The 24856-nt window shown below is 36.2% G+C and overlaps 1 protein-coding gene across 1 annotated transcript; it reads left to right on the forward strand.

The window, feature by feature from the left end:
* Positions 1-16587: 16587 nt before the first annotated feature.
* On the forward strand, positions 16588-16965 carry LOC123803855 (ferritin light chain-like). Its single transcript, XM_045815630.2, has one exon. The coding sequence runs from the start codon at positions 16588-16590 to the stop codon at positions 16963-16965; it is 378 nt and encodes a 125-aa protein (XP_045671586.2).
* Positions 16966-24856: the final 7891 nt, after the last annotated feature.

Consider the following 24856-nt stretch of genomic DNA (forward strand, 5'->3'; position numbering starts at 1 on the left):
AAAAAACATTTAGGGTCAAGAGGGAACAAGGTCAAATTTAAATTGGTAAGAGTGTGGAATACCATAAAAAGAATTTTGAATTCCATCCTAAAGACCACTTTCCCAGTGCAAACAATTCAGCACATTATAAAAACTTTATAACATTAGTATACTATCATTGCAACAATCTTCCATAATGACTATTGTATTAGTAAACTTTATAAAAGAATTAATAACACATTAATTAGAAGGAAATGTTGGTTGATTGAATAAAACAATAGATGTTTTCACATCTATTACATGCTAATTGCTCTATTATTTGTTCCACAGATGAGGAAACTGAAGCACAGAGAAGCACAGGAAAAAAAAAACCTGATTGTCACACAGCTAGTAGGTGGTAGAGCTTGGATTGTCTGATTCAATGTTATGTGGCTCCCAAGCCTACCCTCTTAATTGTTAGATATACTGCCTTTCACCGATGGCTGGCAATTCATAACTGAACATACATGTATAAGGACAGTGAATAGCCTAAGGTTACTGGAGAAATCTGGATTTGCTTTTGTTTACCAAAAATAATAATAATAATAATTCTGATTGAAGAAATGAAAGATCTGACTGAAAACTCTTATGTTAAAAGAGATCTTCAGTTCAATTCACTGAGAAGATGACAACAGATAAAAACAGATGCCTCAGCTCAATATGAGGAAAATTTTCAGGGACCCATTCTTTCTATACTGAGCTCCTGTCACATAGCCTGTGCTGAAGCAGAACAAGACTATTCACAGGGCATCACTCACAGGGCATGCATCGATCACAGGGGATCACTGCACTGGAGAGAAGGATTTTGTTAAATGGACAAAATCTCCTCCAACTCAAAGATCCTGTGATCTAATTTTTAACAGTTTTTTTTAATAATTTTTTATTATGTTATGTTAGTCACCATACAGTACATCCTTAGTTTTTGATGTAGTGCTCCATGATTCATTGTTTGTGTGTAACACCCAGTGCTCCATGCAATACGTGCCCTCCTTAATACCCACACCACCGGCCTATCCCACCCCCCCCCCAAGCCCTCAGTTTGTTTCCCAGAGTCCATAGTCTCTCATGGTTCATTTCCCCTACTGTTTCCCCCTCCTTTCTTCTTCCCTTTCTTCTCCTACCGATCTTCCTACTTCTTTTGTTCCATAAATGAGTGAAACCATATGATAATTGTCTTTCTCAGTTTTTAACAGCTTCCACATAAGGTCAGGAAACAAGAATTTTAGAATAAAATGAACAGTACTGTACAGTGATTAAGAATGTAGACTGTGAAGTCTGAAATACTTACATTCTGCCACTTACTATGTGTATAAACACGGGTCAATTACTTAACCTTTTTGAGCTTCTATTTCCTCATCTGTAAAATGGAGGTAATACGAGAACCTAACTTTCATAATTGTTCTTAGGATTGAATGACATAATACATGTAAAGTTCTCAACACAATGTCAAATAAGTATTTAGTACACAGTAAATTCTGTTATTAGTTGGGTCTTACTTTCACTACTACTTTCCCATGACGTCGTCCACCCTCCTCATAGCTATGACTCTTATTTTTGCTTCAAATCATTCAGGGCCGCCATGTTACTAAGGAATTCAGTCTTAACTGCTTGGTTTGGCCTGATCCTCCCTGTGGAACCTTATCATTAAGACTCACTCAGAGAGTCTCCTGCCAAATTGTTTGCAATTCCAAATCACCAGACTATTTCAGCTTTGCTCACACTGATAACTTTGCCTGAAATGTCTGTTCTCCCTTTCTCCAAAGCTAAAAATGATTCATCTTTCAAAATTTTCTTCTAGGATGTCTTCCTCAGTAAACTCCCTCCTGATGCTGAGGTAGAACTGAACACAAAAGCTGTCTTTGTACAAATGAGGAAATGGAAGCTTGGAAAAGTTAGGTAACTTAGCCAAGGTCACCAACTCTTACATGACTATGGTGGTGGTAGTAACCGTGGTAGCAATAATAATAGCTTACATACATAGAATACCTTATTGTCTACAAAGCTGTTTCCTATAGTATCTCATTGTATTTTCACAACTCTAGGAAAAAGGAATCATTCTCTTTTCTATGAATCAGAAAACCATCACAGAAGATACAAAATTTCAGAAGTGGCTAAATTGAAACCTAAAACAACTAGCAAACATAAGAACTTAGTGATTTCCAGAGCAGTGAGGGTAGGAGTCCTTGGCAAGCATAAAATTACCACAGGATTGACAATTTCGGAACATCTAAAGAACGAGTGAAACCATGACAGTACTCACTAGCCTCAAACTGATCTATCAATTAAATGCAGTGTTCTACTAAGAAGGCAGGATAAGTGGAGACTACCACTCTGTGTAATTGTCTGTTAAGTTCTCAGGATTTTTAGTGAGCTGTTCTCCTATAAAAGAAGCTGCCAAACAGCTAGAATAGGAAATGGCAATGGGGAGAGAGAAAAGCTTAAACAGATATAGGAAGAGTTTTAGAAAGACAAACAAGTCTCTAAAATTTGCATTAAGGGTGAAGATTTCTTCTGTATCTGGGGACACTTCTAAGGTTAAATATGTTGTATAACATTACTAAAAGACTCAAGTTTTTTTTCTCTGACAAATAATATATAGATCCATGTAGGTAAAATTCTAAATCAGCACTGTGCCTGATGTGGTGTAGATACTCAATGTTTGCAGAATAAATAAAAGAATGGATCAATTTAATCCAGAAATCTCAGTACTAATGGTAATTGAGTCTGAAAAAATATCTTTTAAGTGTCTACTATGTATCAGACATGCTAGGATCTAGCCATTTGGAACAAATTTTAAGTGCTTTGATATTTTAATGCTTATAAGACATGGAAATGTTCATTAATCTTTTCATACAGTTGTCAGAATGTAACCATTGTAATTGAAGATAAATTCAGAGTCCCTCTTCCCATGCAATGGAAGAAAATTATAGTTTGTATATTGCAAGTTGACAGCATCATTTCTCATACAGTTTGCAAGATGACTGGTTCACAGGATTAAAATAAGTCTAGTCCCTTCTGATTTTAAAACAGAAATCATGTTCTCTTTTATTAATAGAAGATTTGCCAACAAGCAGATGTAATTGTATTAGCACTTGTTTCTGAGCACCAATATTTTATAGATGAACTGGATTATAGCAAGTTTTTTCATTTCTTCAGTAAATAAGCCCCTTAGTTGAGGTCCAGTTAAGCTTTTTCCAAATTCTCCTGAACAGACGGGTATTACGATGAGATTCTGTTCTTGTCATTCTACTTACAGAGAAAAATTATTAACTCCTAAAAAGTGTGGATATCAGTATCAATATTCAAAAAGATGTTGTTATGATGGTGCAGCACACACTGTCGATATCCCAGCCTCATTCCTCCCCCCAGCCCTCACCACTATGGTGCAAGCCAGACTTCCAACTGCCTTGGGACTTTTTCTGGAGCTAGAACCCTCTCTTTGAGTGTGCTGGGCTGGCTGAAGTGCCAGAAAATCAAATATCCTCTCTCTTCAAGGAGTAACCTTTAACTCGTCCTGAGCAACAGAGGTTGTTATATAAATATTCTAACTCCCTTTTGTCCCTGGAGGTAACTGAGATTAACTAAGGCTGGCTGATTCTATACTGACTCCCAGAGTTCCCTAGTAAGATTAATTCACTAGTTTGACAACGCACCCTTTACTAAGTATCTCACCTTCACTTTCTTACTTCTTCACTGCCGTTCTGGTGCTTTCTGGGATCATCTCCCAAATAAACCACTTGAACTTGAATCCTTGTCCTAGGGCCTCTTCTAGGTGAATCTAAATTAGACCATATTATTAGGCCCTTACAATATCCATTATTTCACCCTACCTTTACAAATACCACTTCTATCCTTGCCTTTTTTTAAAAACAGGTCCTTTGATTTTTTTTTTATTAAGCAAAAAACCATTGTTTTATTTAGTTTTCTGACTCTGTGCTTGTGCCTTTAACACTTTCACAATGATTTTCTGCTCTTCGATAAAGAAAGCACGCTGGATCCTCTCACGAACACACTTATTTCAGCCTGCTCCATAGCTAATGCAAATGACTTATGTTTCTTTTTGCAAAAACAAATATTTAAAAGAAAATTATTAATAAAACTATGACACTAGAGCCAGACCCAAATAATTATTTTGCTGTCTTTCTTTCTGGGTTGATGATTATTTGTAATAGCATGCCTTGATTCCCTTCTCTTCATCTTATGAGTATCCACTATAGGTTTTTACTTTGCAGTTGCCATGAGGTTTATATAAAACATCTTCAGATATAACAGTCTATTTTGAGCTAATACAAACTTCAGTCATATACAAAACTCTATCCTTTTAGTCCCCCACATAATTTATATTTTGATGTCATAACTTATCTATTTTTTATATTTTGTATCCATTTAAAAATCATTGTAGCTACCATATTTTTAATATTTTCCCTTTAGACCTTTATACTAGGTTAGCTGATTAATTTGTCACCTTTTTACAGTATTAAAATATTCTGAATTGACTATATACTTACCTTTACCAGCATAATAGATCTTCATGTATTTCCTTGCTACTAATCAGCATCTTTTCATTTCATCTTGAAGAACCCTTTTCAACACTTCTTGTAAAGCAAGTTAAGTTGTGATGAACTCTTTCAGCTTTTGTTTGGAAAAATCTTTATCTCTTCCTCATTTCTGAAAGACAACTTTGTTGGGTAAAATATTTTTGGTTGGCAGTTTTTTTTTCTTTCAGCACTTTGACTATATCATTTCACTCTCCTAGCTTGAAAGGTTTCTGCTGAGAAACCCACTGACAGCCTTATGAGAATTTCCTTTGTTAAAAAGAAAACCACAGAACTAAAATGGCATCACTTAGGCTGAGTCCCCAAACCAGGACTTAGTAATCTAATTGCAGTTCGACCTCCCCAGAAATGAAGTCTTAACCTGTCAGGAATTTTCTGATGGGCACCAATGAGTCTGTCACATGGGCCCTCTCAATCCCCCCAAGGAGGTAATCTGCATGATAAAACCTCCTGTTCTTCCCTTTAATGTTAAGTAACCTTGCCTGAAACAATATTTTCTTTTATTAATAACTTTCTTGCCCTACCGTCCTTCCTATAAAACCTTCCATTTTGTACAAGTGCTTGGAGCTCTCCTCTACTTGCTGGATGGGATGCTGCCCAATTCACGAATTATTTAATAAAACCAATTAGATCAAATTTACTCAGTTGACTTTTGTTTTCTATATCTTTTATGTGAGAATATTTTTTCTCTTGTTGTTTTTAAAATGTTCTCTATTAGAGAGTTTTATTATAATATGTCTTGGAGAAGATCAATGGTTTGAAATTTTGACCTATTAGCTTCATGGACTTGGGTATCTAAATCTCTCCCCAGGTTTGGGAAGTTCTCAGCCATTATTTCTTTAAATGAGGTTTCCGCTCCTTTCTCTCTCTCTTCCCCTTCTGAGACTCTAAACTGCATAGATTGTTTCTTTAAATGTTATCTCATTTCAAATGGCCTCTCTTCTAGTTCATTATTGCTTCTGCTTAGTCAAGTCTGCTTTTTAAGACCTCTATTAAATCCTTTGGTTCCATCATTATAGTCTTTAACTCTCAGATTTCTGCTCATTTTTTTAATGATTTTTATTTCTTTGTTGAACTTTGTGTTTTATTGATGCATTGTTTTTCATTTAGTTGTCTGTGTTTTCTTTTAGTTCACTGAATTTCTTTAAGAGGATTCTTCTGAATTCTTCATCAGATAATTCATAAATCTTTATTTTTTTACAGTTATTAAAATTTTAATAAAATTGGTGATATCATGTTTCCTTGATTATTCATGATATTGGCCTTATGTTGATGTCTGCACATTTGAGGTCATTAGGACTTCCTCCAGTCTCTGCAGACTGGCTTCAACAGGCAGAACCCTTCATCACTCAGCCTGTCCACAAATTCTAGGTAGGCAGACTGGTGGTGTCTGTGGGCAGGCTTGTTGCTGGAGTACTTGTGTGGCCTAATGCTGGGATGGGCTGAAAACCTGGGTAGCTATAGTCAGTCTGGTGCTGGGCCTTGCCAGCATTCTGGGTTCACAGGTGCCCCCCTGGAGCCTAGGTTTGCAGGCATTGATTAGGAGCCTGAAGCCACAGGAAATACATAGAGCCACAAGAACCAGCCAGTTCTGAGTGGGCCAGAATCTGGGTTCGCAGGAGTCCATTGGGAGGCTGGAGCTGAAGAAGTTGCCTGGAGCTATGAGAACCACCTTGGGCCACAAGCTGTCTGGGGCTGCAGGAGCCAACCAGCATCTAAGTGGGATGGAAGCCTGGATTCAGGGGCCCTCTGAGAGCCTGGAGCCATGGGAGCTGTCTGGGACTGCTGGATCTGGCAGGCATCATGCTGAGTCAGGGGCTTGGTTCATGGTGGCCCACCAGCAGCCCAGCCCTCAAAGTTCCCTGGGGCCACAGGATGTGTCTGGGCTGCTTAAGGAGGCAGGCTCTGGGGTGAGCCAGGGACCGGGCTCTCAGGAGCCTACATGAAGTCACCTAGGGCTCCAGCTGGCAATAGGGCGTGCTGGCTCTAGGGTCCATAGTAAAGGTAAGCACTCACTTTATTCCCCTTCTCTCTCTGGTCTAGGCTGCTCAGGCTTGGGGGAGGGGTAATAGCAGTTGTGTGAATCAATGTTTCCTACCCTTCTCAAAGCATCCTTTCTTACTTCTGTGCTTCATCCAGGTGCTACAATGGTGCTCAGGTTCTCACCTGGGATCCAGGCTCTCATGAAGGTATTTCATTTATAGATAATTATTTGACATTTCTGGGAGGAGATGACCAGCACAAATTCCTATGCCACCACTTTGCTAATGTCCTCAAATATTCTCGAATCAAATTTATTAGTACTTTGACTAGGGTTTTTAATCTATATTCCCAAATGAGATTAATCTGTATTTTCTTCTTGTAGTGTTATCAGTGCTCAGTTTTGATATCAGGGTTATGCTATTTTCTTAAAATGACTTAGAAAGATTTCTCACTATTTCACGCCTTTGGAAATGGATGTTTATCATAAGAATTACCTATCTTTGAAAGTTTAAAACTATTTGAATTTAATCCTGAGTTTATTACATTAAAGATAATTATTTGACAAAATTTTAATTTATTCCAAGGTGATGAGTCTATTCAGTTTTTAAACTTCTAATTGGATCAATTGAGGCAATTTCTATTATAGGAACAGAAAATTATAAACCCATATTCTTTAATGCAGCTAGAAATTGTAAATGAGATAAGAGCTTAGTTACATTCTTCAGTCAATACAGCTGCTTTAAGACAAAAATCTTCTGCTAGCCATCATTTCTCATTAAATTAATGAGGCAACTTTATTCTTTCAGTTGTTCAGGCCAAAAATCTTTGAAGATATCCTTGATTCCTCTCTCCCCTGCCATCTAATCCATTAGCAAATCCTTTTAAATATATCCCAAATCTAACCACCTCTGACTACCAAGCTGTCATTATCTCTCACATGAAATATTTTATTGACCTTTGGATTAGACTATCTGCTTTCTCTCTTACCTCTTCTAGTGTAGGCTATGGTGCACTGCCCAGATTTCTGAATTAGAACCAAAGTCATCAAATCCCTAGCTGCTAATTTTGTTGGCTGCTGACAGCTCATATCTGAGTCCCTACCTAGTAACTGCTTTCAGCTCGAAGGGAGCTCCCTCACTGGAAGTTACACTTCTACCACAAAGGTAGCCTATGAGATCTGGTCCCCTTGCTGCAATTTAGAAAAAGTCTGAAAGGTTGTCTAAGCTCCAAGGTTCCTATAGATCAGTTGAGGACTTTGTGGTAACCACTTTGCAGCTTAACTCATCATTTTGCCCAATCTTGCATCCTTACACCCTTACAGGTATTGTTCCTGATAGCATTCCCAATGAAATTCTTATACACAAATCCTTCATCCCAGAATCTGTTTGCCAGGACCACTGACCTAAGATAGTTGGCGAAAGGAGTGGTCTGAAAAAAAAAAAATTCTAAAATGGGATTTTTGAGCTCCAGCACTCATCAGCCAGCTGGCAATGAGAACCTCAATACTAGTACTAAGTAGAATACTGATAATAACTCCTGGTATGTTGATGGTGCAGTTTGTTACCACTTTCACCTGTGGTGAACTGGAATGAAAAACTGGTAGGAGGGAATATATTGTCAGGTACAATATCTCAGTCATGCAAGAGGTTTAGAGGAAATAATAATTATAAAGACAAAAGATTTGAATGAATGTTGCTAAGAGTGATCAAAGTTTTGGACAAAGACAATGCAACACCAATTTAAGGCAAATTGTGAAAGTCAGAAGAACTCCTTAGCAATATATAGAGACTCTCTCATCTCCTGCAGTCAAAAGGCAGAAATTGTTGAGTATCAAACTTCAGGCCTTAATTACAAAGACAGAAGAATTCTGGTCTTCACCAGAATTGAACTGAATTGAATTGAATCTACTTTGGAGGCAGAGGAAAAGAGAGAAGGGCAACCTGGAAGGGAAAATCTCTTGGAAGCTGTTAGTGAAAGGAAAGAAAAAAGCAAGTAGTTGAAATTAAGAGCCCTGTAGAAACAAACAAAAAGCACAAAATCAGAAGTATAAAAACCCACCTCCACCCCAAGGCACCAGATATTTTTTAAACGCGCCTTAATATACCAACAAAAGGGGGCATTCAAACTAAGAAATCTAGCAAGCCACCTAAGCACCTAACACTGCTTCAAAGAATCCTCTGTGATCGCTGGTCCAAGAAAATATACAAGGTTTCAAAAATGAAAAGAAAACTATAAGCAATAATTATACACATCCATAATAAGAAGGAAACAGAAAATGCCATTATGTAGGAGACTTTCCTTGTTCTTGGGAGATACGTGCTGAAGAATTAGGGTATCACAATATCTGCAGTTTAATTCCAAATTACTCAACAAATATATGTATATGCAGAGAGAGATCACATAAACATGGCAAAATATCAGCAGCTGGATAAGCTCAGAATATATGGATGTCTTTGTAATATTCTTTTAATTTCTCCATAGGTGTTAAATTTTTTTTAATTCAAAAAACTCAACACCAAAAAAACAAATAATCCAATAAAAAATGGGCAGAGGACCTGAATAGATATTTTTCTGAAGACATACAGATAGCCAACAGACACATGAAAAGATGATCAACTTCACTAATCATCAGGGATATGCAAGTCAAAACCATAATGAAACATCACTTCATACCAGTCGAAATGGCTAGTATCAAAAAGACAAGAAATAATAACTGTTGGCAAAGATGCAGAGAAAAGAGAACTTGTGAACTTATGCACTACTGGTAGGAATGTAAGTTGGTGCAACCACTGAGGAAAACAGCATGAAGTTTCCTCAAAAAAATAAAAATAGAATACCATACGATCCAGTAATTTCACTACTGGGTGTTTACCCAATGAAAATGAAAACACAAATTCAAAAAGATTTATGCACCTCTATGTTTCCACGTCCATTGCAGCATTATTTACAATAGCCAAGATATGGAAGCAACCAAAGTGTCCATTAACAGATGAATGGATAAAGATGCAGTATACATATATAATGGACTACTATTCATTCATTCAATCATTTATAAACATTTAAACCTCACACATAATATATACTTACAGTTTAGTACCAAATATTTATTTATATTTATAACAGATATTAACGCCCAGATCTTATTTTCAATTCTTTTCACTTTCATTTCTTTTACTTTCCCTTTGTTTCCTCTTATTTTTTGTTTCCTTTCTTCTTTTTTACTTTTATTTTTGTATCCTGGAACCATTTTCTACATTCACAAGGTCTTGTTTCTCTAACTGTAATGAAACTAAAGAAAAACATCCTCATATCACACCAGGTTTGGTGACAAGTGCCACAGAAGGATACCTTTATGACCTTGTAGCATACTATAGGAGAGGAAAAATGCATTATATAACTTCCAGAAACTACATCAAAAACTTTTGAAAAGTTTAATACACATAGATTTTCCCTATTAATAAAAGGTGATATGAAGGTTTCTTGCCTAGTGGACTTAGACCAAACATCCAAATCTAAAACTGCCTATGTCAGTCATAATTCTCAACAAAAGTTGTTATATATTCAGTCAGTGTGGTTTTATTTTATTTTTTTGTTTGTTTGTTTTTTATGGTTTTATTTTTTTAAATAGTTCTTAGTGTCTTTCATAAATGTATTCACACAAGTCTTTCTCCCTTACACTCCAAGTCAGAAGTCACTGATCTAATTATTTAATTCAATTTAAACAGTACTAAGGACAGCATAACTTGCATGCAGACATTTGATAATGATTTTCAACTGTGCTCTTGTAAAGCAGAGACCATGACGATTTGATTTGGACAGCAGTTAGGACAATACAACTTGCATTCAAGAACTTAATAAAGACTTTAATTGTGCTCCTGGTTGACTCTCCCCAAGACAAGGTACTTGGAGATGCAGAGTAGAGTCTGATTAAACATAGGACGGCAGAAGTGAATTTAAAAAAGACTATGAGAAAGATTAAGTGCCAAGTATAAGTGGATATGGATAATAATTTCCATTTGTACATATTTCAGTTACAAAGCACTACTGCACAAATTCATTTCAGTTCAGTAAATATGTACGGAGCACATATTTAAGGCAGTATACCAGACAGTGTACAGGAAACAAAAAAGAATATTACTCACAAAGAATTTACAATCCAGTGGGAAGATATGGTCATTTTGACTCAAAGAAATGAAATATTGTAGAGATACAAATTGCTATCAGAATATAAAGAAGAAAGAAGCAATCTAACTGGAAGAGTTAGGGAGGGCTTCATTGAGCAGGTAGTATTTGATATGGGCCTTGAAAAAATAAAATATTATTTGATAAATACCAAACATTACAAGACAATCAGAGCAGTCAAGAGGGGTATGAACCTAAGTTTTCGGATTCTTATGTCCAGTGCTCATCCATTGTATCACCCTACAACAAGTGTCTTAATTTTAGGCAAGAGAATATACATTCTTTCAAGATAACATTAAAAAAAATGATTACCCATTCCTGCTCTAATAATAAATGTGGCTGTTCTTTGTATGCCATATGAAAATAAATATTGTTATCTTCTAAGTATTCATTTTATTTCCTGGTCTAAGTACAATAAATTTCTTGTAGTATTTTAAATATGAGTACTGGGGAAATCAGATCTTTACTTAAAGATTAAGAAACCTGGGGCATCTGGGTGGCTCAGTCATTAAGCGTCTGCCTTCAGCTCAGGTCATGGTCTCAGGGTCCTGGGATTGAGCCCCGCATCAGGCTCCCTGCTCAGCAGGAAGCCTGCTTCTCCCTCTCCCACTTCCCCTGCTTGTGTTCCCTCTCTTGCTATCTCTCTCTCTGTCAAATAAATAAAATCTTTTTGTTAAAAAAAAGATAGAGAATAAGAAACCTGTTAGAAAAGAGTAAAAACCTTCATCATGAGGGGCGCCTGGGTTGCTCAATTGGTTGAGCATCTGACTCTTGATTTCGGCTCAGGTCATGATCTCAGGGTCATGGGACTGAGTCCTGCATCTGGCTTATGCTGAGTGTGGAACCTGCTTGGGATTCTTTCTCTCCCTTTCCCTCTGCCTCTGCCCCCCACTCTAAAAAAATCTTTGTCATAATAATTAGAGACTGTAGCATGCAATGAGGGTGATGCCCTATCAGTTTTTGTGTCCCTAGAAAACAGAACAAGAGAAGACAACAGGATTAAGCTTCACTGTCTATTAAGATAAATTTTTCCAATGGAAGTGTACAACCAGGAAATAATAGTAACACATGAAGCTTACTATATGTCAGGCACTGTTCTAAACACCTCATACTTACTTAATTCTCAAACAGCCTCCCATGATATAGGTATTATTATTATCATTTGTGGCTGATGAATCTGAGCCACAGAGAAACTTAGCTGAAGTCATGTAAGTGGTAGAACTTAGATTTAAACTTTCTCTGGCTATGGAATCCTTATTCTTGACCACTCGGTTCTAATGCCTGATAAAAACAGATTACATATTTTCTTTTTTGAAGAGGGCTTTAAGACACAAATACAAATTTCATTCATATGATGTGAGTACTTGTTCTAGGAAGCTGCAGTTTACAGGGCATCTAAGAACACCAACTTAACATCAAGAAGAGTAGACTTTAAGACCTTATACAGCCCTGGCCTACCTGTGTGAATTTGGGCAAGTTATTTAAATCTCTCAGAGTTTTGATTTCTTCCTTTCAAAAGGAGAAGGCAATTATTATTTTGAGATAGGAATGCAAGCAGCCCATTATGGTAGGAAAAACAACAACTTAAATATCAAAAGACTCAGGTTATAACCTCAGCTACTATCGGCCATGTGAAATTGGGCAATCAATCCATCAATCAACAAATATTTATTGAGCTTTATATATATAGCTCTGTTGCAAGTACTTTGGGGATATAGTAATTTAAAAAACATTGTTCCTTACTCTCTCAGAGAAAATTCATCCAAGTTTGTTCATTTTCCTTAAGGACTGAACTAAGGCTCAAAGGAGGTGCTTTCTGGCATCATCATTCTATGATTCTGAAAGAGAACTTGAATAACAATATCATGGTGTTTCTGTTTCTTTGCTAAGTACAATTTGTGTGTGTGTGTGTATTGCAATTCTTCCTTTTGATACATGAAGGGGATATACGCAGAAAGAGGAAGAAACTGAACTTTCAGGCTTGTCTCATGTGTTCATTAGCTACAGCTGCCATAACCAGCTGTTCCCACACATTCTCTCCATGGGGCATATTTTTCTGGAATGCAGATTAATACATGATGTCACTGTCGAGCCACTATAAAAGACAGCAGAATCAATATGATATATAGAAACTTGCTGGAAAATGTTGTCTTTTCCTCACTTCCTCTGAGACGAGCTCAGTGACAATTCTAAACAATTTAGACAGAAATTGAAGAAACAATTTCCACATCTTGAATATGTTTCCATTCCTCTGGTTGATATGAACTGGCAATACTACTGTGTGCTGTGTGATTATTTATGGAATGAAGTCTAGTAATGATTAACAGCATCAGCTTTGGGGTCAGGTTGACAAGCACACATATAGATATAAATATAGAGAGATATAAATCCTACCTCTAGCATGTAAAAGCTTGGAGACTATAACTGCTCTGATCTTCAATTCCTTCGTACATAAAATGAAAATGATCATACTTAACTCCTAAAGTTACTTAATGAGACAAAACATACAAAATGCTTGGTATACAACATTTTATTTAATGACCAGTCACTAATTAATGATTAATAGTCCATTAAATTTATCACTATCCTTAGCTATATTAAAAATCACTACATACATACTAGAAGGAATAAATGAACTAAGCCATTTTGGTACAAGGAAAACTAATGTTTGTAGCTATTTCACTTTAAATCACATAGGAAACACCACTTAGGGAACAAAGAGACAATATTTTCTTCCAGTTCCTAAGTAGGCAGATCAATATTTAATATATTCCATTAAGATATTTTTCAGTCTAGCATTTAACTACACCAAAATGGCAAACCAAATTACAAGTTTATTTTCAGCACTTACAAAGTTACAAACATAAGGGTTTGAATACATCTCTCCATGCACTTACTAGTCAAATTACAATATAGGCATTCTGACAGGAGAAATACACACACAACTTTAAAGTAAAGTTCCAAGTAACTAGACAATTTGGCAGCCCTTTGTCAGCACACGAATCCCTGGTTTTATAATCATAAATGTAGAAATGGCTTTAGTAGTAAAGAGAACAAGCAAAGCAAAGTAAACAATATATCAGAGCTCTTAGAATTGAGTATTTATGAACAAATCATAAGGAAATATTTCAGGTCACCAGTCATGTTTCATTCACCATAAGTAGGTCAAGAGGAAAGCAAATTAACTTACAGTGAACAAGAACTTCCTTGGACTCCATGAAAATGTTTAGAAGAGCAGCGTGAACTTCTACTTCTAAACACAAATGTCTGCTACTAGTTGGTAGAATCCTCAGCTCTGTCTCTTGCTCATACTATCTCACCAAACAGATGACCACAGACACTCCTTCTCAACAGCTGACTTTTAATCCTGTCTTTAAGTTTAAAGAATTATTGAACACTACATCTGAAACTAATGATGTTCTATATGTGGGCTAATTGAATTTAAATTAAAAAAAGAATATCTTTTCAAAATTATATTGTATGTAATAATGAAATTACCAAGAAGAAAACTGTTTTAAAAATTATCCTCTAGAATGAAGCATGAGAGGCTATGGACTCTGAGAAACAAACTGAAGGCTTCAGAGGGGAGGGGGTGGGGGAATGGGATAGGCTGGTGATGGATGATGGGGAGGGCACGTATTGCATGGTGCACTGGGTGTTATACGCAACTAATGAATCATCGAACTTTACATCAAAAACCAGGGATGTACTGTATGGTGACTAACATAATATAATAAAAAAACATTAAAAAAATTATCCTCTAGGTCTATCTCCCTATACATGTTCCTCAAAAAAGACTGGCTTAATTTGTGAGTTTAACTACATAATTTGCCTTCACATCCATTGCTCCATTGAATATATTAAGACTACCCAACACAATTCTCTTCTTTGAGCTGGAAGATGTGCACTCTGGGATATAACACAAATGTCAAAGCCATTTGAGTGCCACTGAAGATGAAACATTAATGTTATAAAGGCAAATGATACAATCAGTATGCTACTTCCAGGAAGTAAATAAATACTATCTAATTCAGGCTTCCCTACAACTTAAAAGCCTAGAGCCAGTGGTTGGCAATGATATTATAGACTTCCCAAAGATACCCCCTGGCTGCTGTTTTTCTCTGCAATATCATGTAGGACATGAAAAAGTTATTTTCACCTAACTCCCTAAGATGCTAAAAATCCATGGCCACAGATTTTACTCAGAGAAAATAATTTTAATTACAAAAAATCACTAGCTAGCTCTTTCTTCTTTTTTATATGTCACAAAATGTCAAGTTTTCTGCTTATTAGCCTTATCACTTACAAATTACATTTGTAGAATAATTACATAAAAGAAGGTAAACATTATTTCCTACTACCTATATCATCAAAACATAAAAGTACTACATTTAATTTTTCACAAAATATTGCCCCTGAAGTTTTACACACATAAAAAAAATCCTCATATAAATATTACCAACAACGAATATTCACTTAACACAAATTTAGTGAGCCTACCATGTGCCAGGCACTATGCTAGATTTTAGAGATACAAAAAATGATAAGACACGGTCTCTTGTAAACAAAATTTACAATAAGTGTAGTGGTTCTTCCAGTGGTATCCAATAATGTTACTGCCCTCAAATTCTCCCTTTAAAATAAAATTTTAAAGACAATTCCATTTCTATAGAGTGTCTTTTTAATTCTTGGGAATAAACAACAAAAGTAGTGCAAGGCTTGTACACTAAAAACTAAAAAGCCTACGGCCATATTCATATAGCCCATATTCATGAATTGGAAGACAGTATTGTTAAGATGGCAAGCTGATCATATAATTTATAGATTCAACATAACCTTTATAAAAAAACCCAACTGTTTTTGCTTTCTTTGCAGATATTGACAAGCTGATCCTAAAATTTATATGGAAATGCAAGCGACACAGAATAGCCAAAACAATCTTTGAAAAGAGAAACAAACATTGAATAATTTATACTTTCTGATTTCAAAACTTATTACAGTAATCAAGACAGTGTGGTACTGGCATAATGATAGGATATAGATGGGTGGAATGGAATTAAGAGTCCAGAAATAAACAGTCACATCTATAGTTAATTGATTTTTAACAATGGTGCCAACACAATTCAACAAGGGAAGGAATAGTCTTTTCAGCAAATAGTTTTGGGACAACTAATTATTTACATGCAAATGAATGGATTTGGATCCATACCTCACACCATATATTAACTCAAAAATTAACTCAAAATGGATCAAAGTCCTACATGTAAGAACGAAACTAAAACTCATAGGAGAAAATAGGTACAAAACCACCATGACCTTGGGTTAGGCAGTGGATTCTTACATATGACATCAAAAGCACAAGCAACCAAAGTGGAAAAAAATAAATAAAAATCCATGCCTCAAATGAAACTATCAATAAAGCCAAATAACGACCCACAGATGGAATATTTACAATGAATGTGATAAGGGTCTATTATCTACAATATATAAAGAACTATCAACAACAGAAAGACAAACAACCTAATTTAAAAATAGACAAAGATTTAAACAAACATTTCTCCAAAGAAGACATACAATTGGCCAATAAGCACACAAAAAGATGTCCAACATCATTAGTCATTAGGGAAATACAAATCAAAACCACAATGAGGCAGTGTACCCAGCAGTCCTGCAGATCTGTCTCTTGCTTCAACAGTGTTTGGATGGAACAGACCCAGAGACGCCCCTTCTACCAGCCTCTAACCACCCTCCAGCCTTTTCTCTAGTCATAACCTTCAGAGCCATCTTCTCAGCCTCCAGGACCAGTGAACACCTTATTTTGAGCTTAGCTCCTTATTACTAATCGACCATGAACTTCCAGATTCATCAGAATTATTCCACCAAGGTGGAGGCCTCCATCAACTGCCTGGTCAACATGCATCTGCAGGCCTCCTATACCTACCTCTCTCTGGGCTTCTATTTTGACCACAGTGATGTGGCTCTGGAGAACATGGGCCAATTCTTTGAGTTGGCGGATGAGAAGCCCAAGGGTGCTGAGTGTCTCTTGAAAATGCAAAACCAGTGCAGTGGCCACACCCTCTTCCAGGATGTGCAGAAGCCACCCCAAGATGAGTGGAGTAAAACCCTGAATGCCATGAAAGCCACACTGGTCCTGGAGAAGAACCTGAACCAGACTTTGGATCTGCATGCCTGGGGTTTCTGCACATGCAGATCCCCACCTCTATAACTTCCTGGAGAACCTCTTCCTAGGTAAGGAGGTGAAGGCAGGCACCAGGCAGCTTTTTAACCACCCTGGTGCCCTCTCCCAAGCTATGGACCAAATGGAAACAATAAAACTTTTCATAGCAAACAAACAAACAAACAAAAACCTACAAGGGGATACACTTCCCACCAGAAAAAGGTTGTGGTCAAAATGGATCCAAATCCTACAATAAGAGACAGACAATAACAAGTGTCAATTAGGATCTGGAAAAACTGGAATACATTGCTGGTATGAATAAAAATTTGAAAAATTTTGACAGTTCCTCCCATTTTATAAAGTTCTGTATAAAAATGAGTAAATAGAAAAGAGAATCAGAATGAAAAACACCAATGAATTTTTTAGAGCAAACCTATAAGTAGGAAACTTCCAACCTAATGATGAACATGAGAAATCCAGAACTGGTCTATTATCTCTCACGTAAGATTCAACCATGATGAAAACAAATAATAATAGTATTTTGACCTGCTCACATTAGTACACTCTTCATATCTTCAATCCTATAATCCCACTTAGATAAGCTGTGCTAAGGCTGTGAAACTGGTGATTTTACAAAGCTATCCCCACCACTACTGCCACTAAGGCCAAAAGGGATTTTTGAAGGAGGCCAGAAAAAAAAGAAAGCCACAGAAACAACAGGTGCTCTGAACAACTGGGGAGAGAGAGGAGAACTCCTCCTCAGGATGATCCTAAGAACTAGCAAATTTTCAAATCCCTGTTGGAGAGGAGACCCAAGTTAATTTACCTCCAAGTTCCTCTTTATTTCACCCCACAGTCCCTGAAAAGTGACATGTACATCACTGTTTAGTACTAATAGGTTCTGAGATGCCAGAGTTCACTTCCAAGGCAAAATAGCCTTTGAATTAAGAATCCTTTGTGTATATGTTTCCTTTGAGGAACAAACAGAAATTTAGTTGATTATTGACAAATTCATTTTTTAAATTCTGTGATCCGTAAGACTTGGATATGTCTTGGAAGCAACATGGAATTGTGAATGAAGCACAGGCTTTGGAATCTAGAAAATCTGTTCTATCATTTTCTAGCTGTGTGATTTCAGGCTTGTAATAACACTTACATATCACTGGTTATTCTAACCAATTGAATAGGTTAACTCATTTAACCTTCAAAATAACTCTATATGTAGGTATTATTATTGATTCTACTTTAAAGATGAGGACCTGGGGCGCCTGGGTGGCACAGAGGTTAGGCGCCTGCCTTCGGCTCAGGGCGTGATCCCAGCGTTACGGGATCGAGCCCCACATCAGGCTCCTCTGCTATGAGCCTGCTTCTTCCTCTCCCACTCCCCCTGCTTGTGTTCCCTCTCTCGCTGGCTGTCTCTATCTCTGTCAAATAAATAAATTAAAAAATCTTTTAAAAAAATAAATAAATAAAATAAAGATGAGGAACTGAAGTTTAGAGAGATAAAGTAGTTTGATCAAACCCCACAACTAGTAAGTGACAAAACTAGGATTCGAATGTGGTCACCTTAGTTCCAGAGACAACACTCCTATCTCATCATATTGACTTATGTGCTGTTCCTGATATTTTTTTTTCTTCATTGCTCTTTATTCAACTATAAAATAGAATGAATTCATAGGGACATCGTAAAGATTAAATAATATTTATGAAGCACTTTTTCTAGAAATATAGTAGGTACATGATAAATAGATTCTACTATGATGGTTATTAACACAGATTATGCTGTAGGGTCTAAAAGCAGCCCCATTATCTCTCCCAGAACTCAGTATTTCCAGATAGATATAAAGATACATAGATAGATAGATAGATAGATAGATAGATAGATAGATAGATGATAGATAGATAGATAGATAGATGATAAATCTGTCAATATCTGGAAAATACACAAGTTCATGAAACTTTGGATAACAATGTAGAGAATTCTAGTATCAATTGCTCTGTAGTTTATGTATATGACTTAGCATTAACAAATATTATAACCACCTATGTTTTAACTTTTCTGAGTTACAACTCACAGAGTAAGAATAACATAAGAATACTTAAGGGTCATTTAATTCAAATTGCAAGCCATAGTAGAAATAGATTCTACAAAATCTCTGACCTCAAATTTCAAATTCCATTTTCATACTTCCATCTTCTTCATTATGTTACTTACCCATTGTTACAGAGACTTAATTTTTCAGAAAGTAATATCCTCTATTGAAATAAAATGAGCTTACCTTCATCTAAAAAAATTTTTTAAATAATTAAATTAAGTTGAATCAGCCCTTCCATACAATTGTTCTAGTTTGAAATATTGATGTTAGGGGAGTTTTAAACTCAACTCACATTTAAAAGTCTCCTTGATGCATTGGTCCCCACTGTGTTCACTCCTCTGAATGATTTGTATACACATCTTTTTTTTTCTTCATTAAGTTATTACACCACTTGAAAGGAGGAAGCTTATCTTTTTGTTTGCCCTTGTAACTGTTACAGAGTCCAACACCATGCTTAGTATAAAGAAAATGTTTACTAAATATATATGCAAAAGAAAGAGGGAAGAACTAGAATAGGAGGAAAGAAGAGAAACAGAGAAAGCAAGGAAGAAAACAGAAAGGCAACTAAAAACTAACCAAAAAACTAAAAGTTAGAATGAATTCTGTCTTCGTGAAATATATTTTATCTTTGTGAAAAACATTCCAGTATATATCAACTATTGCAAAGTTTATTCCACAATCTTTTTCATAACATTTTACTAATTATTTTAGTTTCTAGTAGTTGTTCTGGTAAAGAAAATATAAGATGGTATTTAGTCCATTTTCCTCAGAATTAACTAGCCTGAAAATTGGGTGATACTTTGGACTAGGAGGAGTTGTCAATTTTTCTGAAAAATCAGAAAGTGTTAGGTTTAGTTTTCCCATTTAAATACAAGTACTACTAGTGAGCTCTCAATGTAATTACACTCAATGCATAACATTTTCAAAACTAAGGTTTAAGGAAGGCCCACTATATGAATCCAAGCTTTGCCAGCTGCCAAGTAACCATTCTACGTCTGGCAGCTGTGGATGGTGAACAATGCAACTAATGTAGCTGTCAGAAAGCCAAGTATTTTGTTTATGACCTCAATAGTGAATCATGAATACTGGCTAATTTCTGGCTAACATGTGCGAAGGGCATCCTCTTACTTTCTGTCAAGTCAGTAATGTTTAAAGGGGGCCATGTTACTCTGAGTTCAATAGATCTAGAATAATGGGTAAAAAGTCTAATGATCTTAAAAATGGAAAGTCTAGAAAGAATTCAATACATCTATATAAGATAGATTATTTGCCCTACTTTTGATTTCTTTTTATCTGTTGCTTAAAAGTTCATAAAACTATAGGACTTGTATACCTGAAAATAGTTTAAAAACAAATGAAAACAATAGATTAAAAAGCATTAGTCCATCTAAAATTTTTTACGAACCAGTGAGCATGGCAATAGCCAATTTCAGATAAAAAGAGGGAAGCTCCGGGAGCTAAAGCAACACACAGCAGGTGAGTGACAGCAAAAGACAACACTGATGTCTGTGCCACCCATAGCAGATGTCAGGCCCTGACCCTGCCAAAACACACTGAAATGTGTGACCATCTCTGGTTTAGCACGAAAGATGGTTAAACTAATTGCTAAATTCTCAAAAAGTTGAGAAAATATAACTGAGCTTTCAGTCATTATTTTATTAATTCAGCAGACATTTATTAAGCAGTGAATCACAGACTAATGTCCAAGCATTCAAGACTAGAATAAGACAAGTTCCCTATTCTGACAATCTATTGTGATACAGATTCATAAACATAAATGGAAAAGGTGTTAATAAAGAACAAAGCATTAGATTATTTAGGAAAGGATCACAGAAGAGGTAACATTTAAGCTGCGTACAAAAAACTGAGAAGGGCATACCAAGCAAATGGGAGGGCATGGATAGAGGCACAGAACATAAAAGGACCTAGCTTTGGAGAAAAACTGAATTTGAGTGTAACTAGAGTCCAGAGTTTCTGTTGGGGGTATATGGGAAATGCAACTGGAGAAATATATTAGGATCAGATTATGAAAGCAGAGAGTGAAAACCTATAGAGGAAAGCAAGATGATGGCATGAATCTACTTATTTGGGGGAAAAGATGCCTCAGGTAGACATGTGGAAAAAGACTGCAGTGGGAAGGAGCTGGTGGCAAAAAGACAAATGTGGTAAGCCATTGTAATAATATACCAAGCAAAAGAACATGGAGGCCTGAAATAAGACACTGGCCATAAAGATAGCCAGGGGTAAATGCAAGAGATGTTTCTAAGGTAGAAGTAACAGGATCTGATGATTTATAGGATACAGAGGGGAGAAAAGAACCACATAAACTCCAAGCCTCTAACTTGTACACTGAGATACTTATGGATCTGTACAGAGGAGAAACAAATGGAAGTGTAGCTTGAATGGTTTTATGAAAGGAAAAGCTCTGGAGACCCTAACCCACCCTAGATTAAAGACAAGGGTAGGATCTAGGTGAAGATACCTAAAAGATAGAAATACAAGCTTGAGCTCAGAAGAGAGATCAGTATTAGAGGTAAATATATGGGAGTCATTGGCATATATGTACTTAAAATAGGAAACAATTAGATGACTCAGGGAGAGTGCACAGAAGTGAAGTGAGAAGACCAAAGATGTGGGACCTGGAAACACTATCACTGAGTGAATTTCAAAAAGTATAGCCATCAAAGGAGACCAAAAAGAAATAAGAACATATTCATTCCAAATTGTCCAACTATTCCCATTATTCTACTACTATTGATCACCTGCTATGGACCAATCATGTGCCAGGGAGTAGAGATTTAAAGTGAACATGATAGAGTTTCTGCACAAGGATTGCTGATGAGTTTCATAAACAAATAGATTCTTGCAAAACTGTTGTACAGGTACTATAATACAAAACTTCACAGGCTGAAAGGAGAGCAAAGGATGGCACCTATTTAAAGAGACTCTGGACTCTGCGAAACAAACTGAGGGTTACAGAAGGGAGGGGGGTAGGGGTGGGGTAACTGGGTGATGGGTATTAAGGAGGGCAAGTGTTGTGATGACCACTGCGTGTTATACGCAACTAATGAATCGTTGGACACTACATCAAAAACTAATGATGTACTATATGTTGGATAACTGAACACAACAAAAAAATTTTTAAATGAATAAATATAAATAAATAAAGGAGAACCAAGAAAAGTTATATCGTGAAAGGAAAAGAGATTCACAAGAAATAGCATTAGTACTGGCACATGTCATTTCATGCAGACATTACTAAATTTGAATGTTGGCATTTACAGTCTGTATCTAGTTGCTCTTTTCAATAAAACATGCTAACTCTTCACCCCCAAAATATTTTCAGTGGTCACTTTATACATTCTGAGAGCATCATACAGAAACAGAGGCATGTCTAAGAGGCCATGAAAAGGAAAACAATTGTTATTATATAGGTTCTACACCCAAATTAACCATATTGAGACTATAAAGAAATCCTCCAACAATCAGAGGACTCTAGAAAGTCCTTTGAAATTACATAGAAATTATGTATTTTCCCCTAGATGGAAAAGAGTGCTAGAAGAGGGAAAAGAATAACTATTATAATGGATTGTTTTTTAAGTTGCTGAATGACATTTCATTTGATCAGTCACTGAGAATTCTGCATGCCAGCAAGATAGTGTAGCATGGTTTGACACTCCCAAGCATCATGAAACTTGTGCTCAGTCCCAGGTCTGCCACTTGCATGCTGGATTTTAACTTTTCCCTTTGTAAAATGAGTGATTTGAATAGAACACCCGAACATTCTGTGGCTCAATGAGTCTAACTCATATAAAGAAGAGACACGGTCTCTTAGAAATAAGCAACTAATATGCAAAAATATACAGCATGGCCAAGAAGTCCATATGTATAAGATTTTCTCCTCTGTGAATTATTTTTTTAATAACAATTCTACCTAATAACAGAGACCAAAAAACAACTAAAACATGCAGGAAATTAAAGTTTATATGGAGAATGGAGGAGAGCATACAGATCACTTCTACTCACCACACACACACGTACATTTTGTGTGTATTTTAGAACAATTAATATGCACTGAATTCTTAACATCTGCCAAACACTAAGTATTTCATACATGCTATGTTACTACTCCATAGCAACTCAATAAGGTAAAAAGTATTATTATTTTCATTTTACAGAGAAGGAAACTGAGACAAAGAAGTTAAATAGCTTGTTCAAGATTACAGAACTAATCACTGACAATAATGGGTTCAAACACAATTTATCTGAATCCACAGCCCATGCCCGTCACCATCCCACAAAACTAAATCTATAAATTAGGATAACTACAAGGAGGAGTCAAAGGAAAAGATTGAGTCCAGAATTGTATCAACAGATTGAAAATTAAATGCAGTGAGTCAGAGAAAGCCTCATGAAGGAGATGGATCTGAAGATGTGATTTAAAGAAGTGCTACTACAATATTGATCTAAATGATCCAAATGTGTTTCGTTTTCATGAAAAAACCCTAAGTTGAATATATTCATTTAAAGTCAACAGTTATCATCTAATCACCACAGTAAATTGTACTTCATGGGTCATAAGCACTACCAACTTTCCACACAATTTATTCTTCAATCATAGGGTTGCACAGTGCATATAAAGAGGGTAGACTGATGAGGGTCAAACCTCAGGTTCTAAATGGAAAACTTATGCATGAACCATTAGACAATTATATCCAAATATCTGTGACAGGGTATGAAAAACCAGACTGAAGTGTAATAAATCCTCTCTGACAGCGACAGCAGGAGAAAAAAGAAGGAAAAAAAATGAAGGTGTCTGTGTAAGTTGAGATAAGCATCACTGAGAAAAGAGTCAAGCTGCATGGGAGAATCTAAGAGTCAGCATTCTAGGGAAGTGGAATAAATTCTCAAAGGAATTCTTAAACCCAAAACAAATTAGAATACTGAAAGCACACTCAACAGAATTAGACAACCTATCAAAACTGAATTCTCTTAAGTCCAAGCAGCTGCTGTGATGTGTCATCATGTCGCTAAGACAGAAAACCCAATTACAACTTTAATGGCTACACCATAAAGACACTATGACTGGTGAGGTCCAGCAAAAAAAAAAAAAATGCTGAGATTCAGAAAAACTATGGTAGGGAGTCTCTACTCCTCTGGCATTCAATAATAACACTAATCAGCATGAATCTTATTCATTCATTATTCAACAAATATTTATTGAGGCCCTGTTCTGAGCACTAGAGACACATTACGATAAGTAATAATGTTCTTGTAGAGCTTTACATTCTGGTCCAATAAACAATTTTTAATGAAATAAATAGCATATCAGATGATGTTAAATGCTATGAAGAAAAATATAGCAAGGAAGGGAAAATGAGGAACATGGGAGACTAGCACTCATGGGAAAATAACTTTAAATAGGATTGAGAGTAAAGGCCTCACTGAGCAGTTAACATTTCAGCAGAAACCTAAAGGAGATACAGGGACAACCCACATAAATATCAGGGTAAGAACACAGAACAGCCAATGCAAAGGCTCTGAGGCAAGACTGTCCTTAGCATCTTATAGGGAAAGCCCACAGACTAGTATACTTGAAGCAAAGGGAGAGGAAAATATCATGGGAAATGAGGTCAAAAAGTAGTGGAGGTGGAGAGGCCAACTCATGTATGATCTTGTAGGCCATTATATGAACCTGGCTTTTATAATATTTGTAAACTGGAAAACTTCTACAAAATTTTTAGCAGAGAAGTAACATAACCTCATCTACATGTTCAAAGATGGTAGAAGCAAGAGCAGAAGAGGACCGGTTAGGAGGCTGTTCTTATGAGTATATTCCTGGA

The sequence above is a fragment of the Ursus americanus genome, chromosome 16, assembly GCF_024610735.1.
Source record: "Ursus americanus isolate L20-20 chromosome 16, mUrsAme1.1.p, whole genome shotgun sequence".
Taxonomy (NCBI): Eukaryota; Metazoa; Chordata; class Mammalia; order Carnivora; family Ursidae; genus Ursus; species Ursus americanus.